This window comes from Perca fluviatilis, unplaced genomic scaffold (assembly GCF_010015445.1).
Source record: "Perca fluviatilis unplaced genomic scaffold, GENO_Pfluv_1.0 PFLUV_unplaced_scaf_49, whole genome shotgun sequence".
NCBI lineage: Eukaryota > Metazoa > Chordata > Actinopteri > Perciformes > Percidae > Perca > Perca fluviatilis.
Genome location: NW_024375725.1, coordinates 7,203 through 15,000, shown reverse-complemented (window position 1 = coordinate 15,000; position 7,798 = coordinate 7,203). Strand labels below are relative to the sequence as shown.

Below are 7,798 nucleotides of genomic sequence, written 5' to 3'. Positions count from 1 at the left end.
AGGTCTCCTGGAGGGTCCTCAGGACCGGCTTCACACTGTCCCACTTACTGCCCCGCATGTCCACCACCACGGTGAAGCCCCGGGCTCGCATCCTCCTCACTGGGGGGGGGGAGACAGGGGGGGGGAGGGAGACAGGCAGGGGGATAGACAGGGACACAGGCAGGGAGGGAGGGAGGGAGGGAGGGATAGGAGAGAGGAGGGGACAGACAGGGAGGGAGGGGACAGACAGGGGGACAGACAGGGAGGGAGGGATGGAGAGAGGGAGGGAGGGGGGACAGGGAGGCAGGCAGGGATGGAGAGAGGGAGACAGACAGGGAGGGAGGGAGACAGACAGGCAGGGATGGAGAGAGGGAGACAGACAGACAGGGAGGGAGGGAGGGAGGGAGGGAGGGAGACAGGGACACAGGCAGGGAGGGAGGGAGGGAGGCAGGGGGATAGACAGGGACACAGGCAGGGAGGGAGGGAGAGAGACAGACAGACAGAACAAGGAGAAAGACTTAACTAGGGCGTTCAAAATCTTTTGATGCCGTGAATGTGATAGAGCTTCTGGAACAGTTTCAGTTTAGAAAATAATCAGTTTTAACAGAAATAAATTACAGCCCAGTCAGAGAGAGAGAGACAGTCAGACAGACAGATAGGCTAGAGAGAGAGAGAGACAGACAGACAGAGAGAGAGACAGAGAGAGAGAGAGACAGACAGACAGTTACCTGGGTATGGTCGCCAGGTAAGTGACCAATCGGCTGAGGTCTTCCTGTTTTATTCGATCGTGATTGGTCCTGGCAGGGAAGGTGAGGATGGGTCCGCCGCGTTTGTCCCGTCCACCTGGAAGACACCGCCAGTTAAACTGGGTAACACCAGGGCCAAACAGGGCCAAACTGGGCCAAACGGGGCCAAACAGGGCCAAACTGTGAGCTGTTTACCTGAAACGAAGGCCACTTTCTCTCTGAGCACGGTCAGGACGTCCACGGCACGAACACACTCTGCTTTACCTGAGAACAGGAAGAGGTCATGATGTCATCAATAGGAAGAGATAATGATGTCATCAATAGGAAGAGGTAATGATGTCATCAATAGGTAGAGATAATGATGTCATCAATAGGTAGATGTAATGATGTCATCAATAGGAAGAGGTAATGATGTCATCAATAGGTAGAGATAATGATGTCATCAATAGGTAGAGATAATGATGTCATCAATAGGTAGAGATAATGATGTCATCAATAGGAAGAGATAATGATGTCATCAATAGGTAGATATAATGATGTCATCAATAGGAAGAGATAATGATGTCATCAATAGGTAGAGATAATGATGTCATCAATAGGTAGAGATAATGATGTCATCAATAGGAAGAGATAATGATGTCATCAATAGGTAGAGATAATGACGTCATCAATAGGGGACAGCTCTGGTTCTGGCTCTGGTGTTCCCCCCTCTCATTCCCCCTGCTCTGGTGTTCCCCCTCTCATTCCCCTGCTCTGGTGTTCCCCCCTCTCATTCCCCCTGCTCTGGTGTTCCCCTCTCATTCCCCCTGCTCTGGTGTTCCCCCTCTCATTCCCCCCTGCTCTGGTGTTCCCCCTCTCATTCCCCCTGCTCTGGTGTTCCCCCCCTCATTCCCCTGCTCTGGTGTTCCCCCTCTCATTCCCCCTGCTCTGGTGTTCCCCCTCTCATTCCCCCTGCTCTGGTGTTCCCCCTCTCATTCCCCTGCTCTGGTGTTCCCCCTCTCATTCCCCCTGCTCTAGTGTTCCCCTCTCATTCCCCTGCTCTGGTGTTCCCCTCTTCCCCTGCTCTGGTGTGCCCCCTCTCATTCCCCTGCTCTCGTGTTCCCCTCTCATTCCCTGCTCTGGTGTTCCCCCTCTCATTCCCCCTGCTCTGGTGTTTCCCCCTCTCATTCCCCCTGCTCTGGTGTTCCCCTCTCTATTCCCCTGCTCTGGTGTTCCCCCTCTCATTCCTCCTGCTCTGGTGTTCCCCCTCTCATTCCCCTGCTCTGGTGTCTCCCCTCTCATTCCCCTGCTCTGGTGTTCCCCCCTCTCATTCCCCCTGCTCTGGTGTTTCCCCCTCTCATTCCCTGCTCTGGTGTTTCCCCTCTCATTCCTCCTGCTCTGGTGTTTCCCCTCTCATTCCTCCTGCTCTGGTGTTCCCCTCTCATTCCCCCTGCTCTGGTGTCTCCTCCTCCTCATTCCCCCTGCTCTGGTGTCTCCCCCTCTCATTCCCCCTGCTCTGGTGTTTCCCCTCTCATTCCCCTGCTCTGGTGTCTCCCCTCTCATTCCCCTGCTCTGGTGTTTCCCCCTCATTCCCCTGCTCTGGGTGTCCCCTCTCATTCCCCTGTTCCCCTGCTGGTGTTCCCCCTCCTCATTCCCCTGCTCTGGGTGTTTCCCCTCTCATTCCCCTGCTCTGGTGTTTCCCCTCTCATTCCCCCTGCTCTGGTGTTTCCCCCTCTCATTCCCCTGCTCTGGTGTCTCCCCTCTCATTCCCCTCTGCTCGTGTTCCCCCTCTCATTCCCCCTGCTCTAGTGTTCCCCCTCTCTTTCCCCTGCTCTGGTGTTTCCCCTCTCATTCCCCCTGCTCTGGTGTTTCCCCTCTCCTTCCCCTGCTCTGGTGTCTCCCCTCTCATTCCCCCTGCTCTGGTGTCTCCCCTCTCATTCCTCCTGCTCTGGTGTTTCCCCTCTCATTCCCCCTGGTGTTTCCCCCTCTCATTCCCCCTGCTCTGCGTTTCCCCCTCATCCCCCTGCTCTGGTGTTCCCCCTCCATTCCCCCTGCTCTGGTGTTTCCCCCTCTCATTCCCCCTGCTCTGCGTTCCCCTCTCATTCCCCCTGCTCTGGTGTTTCCCCTCTCATTCCCCTGCTCTGGTGTTCCCTCCTCTCATTCCCCCTGCTCTGGTGTTCCCCCCTCTCATTCCCCCTGCTCTGGTGTTTCCCCCTCTCATTCCCCATGCTCTGGTGTAATCTAAATGTAATCCTGATGATGTTTTCAGCTCCCAATGATCACAAAAACAGAATAATCGAAAAAACTATTATTTAGCTCATTACGTTTTGCAGTAAACTCTGATTTTCTCTCGTTTTCTGAATGAAAATATGAAGTTTCAATAGGAAAAGTATTGTTTTTTTTTCCAGAGGTGGGTAGAGTAGCCAAAAAGTTTACTCAAGTAAAAGTACTGTTACTTCAGAACAATATGACTTTAGAGGAAGTCTCTCTCTCTGTCAAAATAAAACAGAGGATACAAACAAAGAAGTGTAGAATACCAGAGAGGTCAAAAGAAAAGTAAGGAGCTCGTTGGAGCCTAATGTAGCGCAGTAAGAGTACACTTTCTTCTTCACAAGTCTACTCAAGTAAAAGTAAAAAGTAGAGTGATTTAAAACTACTCCTAGAAGTATCACTTATTCAAAAACTTACTCAAGTAAATGTAACTCGTTCCTACCCACCTCTGGTTGTTTTTACTGTTGATTTATGTAACTTTTTCCTCTATGTTTTAAGTTCAATAACTGCAACATCTTTCCAGAAGTCAACGAGTAATCGTGTTAAATTATCCTGATTTCAATACTGACCGAAATAATCGTGATTACATTTTTTTTTCTCCATAATCGAGCAGCCCTAGTTTCCGAGCCCCTAGACCAGAGAGTAGCAGTAATCTTATATATGAGTATTTCTAATGCTAATCCAATACACACACACACACACACACACACACACACACACACACACACACACACACACACAGAAACACACACACTGAGTCAGTGTGGAGTCTAAAATAGCAGCAGATGAAAGCCTGGGGAGGAACTGTCTGTCAGTCTGTCAGGACTCATCACAACGTTACGCAACGACAACAAAGACGTCCTCTGAGTCTGACTGGGGGCTCACTGGACCCTCGCTCTCTGTTTCTACGTCTCTCTGTCGTCTCGTTCTGTCTCTTTGTCGTCTTTTTCTGTCGTTTTTGCCGCCTTTTTGTGTTTTTGTTGCTTTTTTCGCCGCCTTTTTCGGCTTTGCGTTTCTACGTGTCTTTGTAGTCTTGTGTCTTTTTGTCGCATTTTTTTGTCGCCTTTTAATCACCTTTTCGGTGCCTCTTTGTCGTCTTTTTGTAGTCTCTTTGTCGTCTTTTTGTAGTCTCTTTGTCGTCTTTTAATCACCTTTTAATCGCCTTTTCGGTGCCTCTTTGTCGTCTTTTTGTAGTCTCTTTGTCGTCTTTTAATCGCCTTTTTTGTCTCATTTTTTGTCGCCTTTTAATTGCCTTTTCGGCGCCTTTTTGTAGCCTTTTTGTGGTCTTTTGTAGCCTTTTTGTAGTCTTTTTGTCGTCTTTTAATCACCTTTTAATCGCCTTTTTGTCTCATTTTTTGTCGCCTTTTAATTGCCTTTTCGGCCTTTTTGTAGCCTTTTTGTAGCCTTTTTGTGGTCTTTTTGTAGTCTTTTTGTCGTCTTTTAATCACCTTTTAATCGCCTTTTTGTCTAATTTTTTTGTCGCCTTTTAATTGCCTTTTTGTAGCCTTTTTGTAGTCTTTTTGTCGTCTTTTAATCGCCTTTTAATCGTCTTTTTTGTCGCCTTTTTTGTCGCTTTTTTGTCGCCTTTTTGTAGTCACGTTGTGTCACGTTGTGTCACTTTGTGTGTTTCTATGTGTCTTTGTTTTTGTCACCTTTTCTGTTGCCTTTTTTGTTTTTTTTCTGTTGCCTTTTCGTCCCAATTGAATCAGTGTTAGTCGACTAAGAATTTCTTCCATCGAGCACAGCCCTAGTTATTAGATAAACTTAAAACTTTGCATTGTTTAGCTTTTCATAGACGTCTAGACTCTGGGACGAGGCCGTTGTGTTTAAATACTTGCCATGCTGATTCCAAACAGACTTGTCAAGGCAGTTTGGGCTCCAGATAGCTTTTACACAGCGGCCATCCATCGTTAATGACAAATCATGTTCCTCTGTGAACAGCTTCCTGTCTCCACTATATCCTGTCTGTGGTCTCCACCCTTTTCCTCTTTTCCTCTATTCATGCCCAGCGCCATTTATTTTTAACTCCTTTCTCAACTAAAGCTGCCTGTTCTACATGCTCCAAGTTCAATTAGCCGCGTTACCACGGACACCACAGCGCCCTACTTTGCATCTGATTGGCTAGAACTCGTTTCATCGGTAGGTGGAAGTTCGATGATTGGTTAAACCCAGCGCATCAAAAACAAATCCCATGTGGACTTTTTAATTAATTAATTTTTTCTAAAATAGTCAAACGCCACAAATCCAGCACCAGGCCCGAGTACTTTCAGCCCTGTGTTAGTTAGAGCTGCGTTCCTCTCATATGATTGGTCGGTGAAATCAATTGACTCGAAAATATTTTTTTTGTTTTGTTTTTTTTCGGAGATCCGGCACGGTGCCGGAATACTTTGAAGCGCCCATATTCTGCTCATTTTCAGGTTCATAACTGTATTTTAAGGTTGTACCAGAATAGGTTTACATGGTTTAATTATCAAAAAACACCATATTTTAGTTGTACTACACATTGCTGCAGCTCCTCTTTTCACCCTGTGTTCAGGTCTCTGTTTTAGCTACAGAATGAGACCTCTTTTCTTCTTCTTCTGTACTATCTTTGATTGCACTCGCACATGCTCAGTAGCTCAGATCGTAGCTCATGTCAGCTAGCTCCATAGACAGTAAAAGAAAGGCTGTTTCTCCAACTTCAGTCAGTTCCAAGGCAGGATCAGCTGGGAGACTTCTTCTAAACCAGGGAGCACATGGAAGTAGTTCTTTGGTAGATTATGGTGAACTAGTGTGTGTTGTAGCGGTGCTTTGCCATTGAGAACGAGGTAGCATGCTTACGCTAACGCTACGAGCTAACGGTTGCGGTTAGCCAGCTCGTTTCGGCTAGTGACGTCACAAGATGTTGACCAGCTCACCAGGAGACTGAAGGCAGGCCACATTCAGAAACCAGATCTCACTCAGAACACCATGGATGGATTTATTCAAAGTTTTTATGCATGTAGAAGCACCAAAAACACAAAATAACACACTAAATCACCAGAAAAAGTGATTTTTTCATAATATGGGCACTTTAAGCCCTGAGTATGTGCTTCATTATCAATTTAGACAACGTACTTGTATGCCACGATAACTCAATATATGATTTCATCACAATATGATTCCATCGAAAGTGGATAAATTACCATATTGGCTTACTGCCCAGCCCTATCGGTGATATAGGTGATCTAATGTTAGTCAAGTATTAGGATTTGACCGGTATGGATTTTTTAGTGCCGATACAGGCTGCTGATTTTGTTGAGCCGATATTTGGAGCCGATACTGCTTGGACGCCTGTCTGTAAATAATGGCGGGAGAAAACTATCGGCGTATCGGCCGATAACGATACACGTAAAAAGTATCCCTATAGAGTCTCAGTGCTATCGTTATTCTGTAAATTGTAAGCAATGTTTAAAGCGTAGGAGAGAAGCAACGGAGCCAGCATGTCGCCTTTTTGAAGCCTTTTTGACGCCTATATGTCACCTTTTTGAAGCCTTTTTGATGCCTATATGACACCTTTTTGAAGCCTTTTTGACGCCTATATGTCACCTTTTTGAAGCCTTTTTGACGCCTATGTGTCGCCTTTTTGACGCCTATATGTCACCTTTTTGAAGCCTTTTTGACTCCTATATGTCACCTTTTTGAAGCCATTTGGACGCCTATATGTCACCTTTTTGAAGCCTTTTTGACGCCTATATGTCACCTTTTTGAAGCCTTTTTGACGCCTATATATGTCACCTTTTGAAGCCTTTTTGACTCCTATATGTCACCTTTTTGAAGCCTTTTTGACGCGCTATGTGTGCGCCTTTTAGACTCCTATATGTCACCTTTTTGGAAGCCTTTTTGGCCGCCTATGTATTGCCTTTTGACGGCCTATGTCACCTTTTTGAAGCCTTTTTGACGCCTATATGTCACCTTTTTGAAGCCTTTTTGACGCCTATATGTCACCTTTATAAAAGCCTTTTTGATGCCTATATGACACCTTTTTGAAGCCTTTTTGACGCCTATATGTCACCTTTTTGAAGCCTTTTGCGCGCCCTATATGTCACCTTTTTGAAGCCTTTTTGACTCCTATATGTCACCTTTTTGAAGCCTTTTTGACTCCTATATGTCACCTTTTTGACGCCTTTTGGCCTATTGTGTCACCTTTTGGCAGCCTATGTCACCTTTTTGAAGCCTTTTTGACGCCTATATGTCACCTTTTTGAAGCCTTTTTGACGCCTATATGTCACCTTTTTGAAGCCTTTTTGACTCCTATATGTCACCTTTTTGAAGCCTTTTTGACGCCTATATGTCGCCTTTTTGAAGTCTTTTTGACGCCTATATGTCACCTTTTTGAAGTCTTTTTGACTCCTATATGTCACCTTTTTGAAGCCTTTTTGACGCCTATATGTCACCTTTTTGAAGCCTTTTTGACGCCTATATGTCACCTTTTTGAAGCCTTTTGACTCCTATTTGTCACCTTTTTGAAGCCTTTTTGACGCCTCTATATGCATGCCACTTTTTTGAAGCCTTTTGGAGCCTATATGTCACCTTTTGAAGCCTTTTTGGAAGGCTTTTGGCCCTATATGTCACCTTTTTGAAGCCTTTTTGACGCCTATATGTCACCTTTTTGGAAGCCTTTTGACTCCTATATGTCACCTTTTTGAAGCCTTGCACTTTTGCCATGTGACCTTTTTGAAGCCTTTTTGACTCCTATGTCCATCTTTGAAGCCTTTTTGACGCCCATTTGTCACCTTTTTGGAAATTGCCTTTTGACTCCTATATGTCACCTTTTTGAGCCTTTTGACTCCTATATGTCACCT

General features: G+C 45.9%; 1 protein-coding gene across 1 annotated transcript in view; it reads right to left on the bottom strand.

Moving 5' to 3' along the window:
• Positions 1–4,816, bottom strand: part of LOC120555244 (kalirin-like) — a gene marked incomplete at its 3' end in the record, with an annotated part of 24,636 nt that extends 19,820 nt beyond the window's left edge. Inside the window, exons 1-3 of the mRNA XM_039793924.1 lie at positions 4,810–4,816; positions 921–989; positions 1–99 (exon numbers count right to left, since the gene is read on the bottom strand). The exon at positions 1–99 is cut by the window's left edge and continues 95 nt beyond it. Coding sequence (XP_039649858.1) covers positions 1–99; positions 921–989; positions 4,810–4,816 — 175 coding nt within the window. The remainder of the gene's footprint in view (positions 100–920; positions 990–4,809) is intronic.
• Between the last annotated feature and the right edge of the window lie 2,982 nt (positions 4,817–7,798).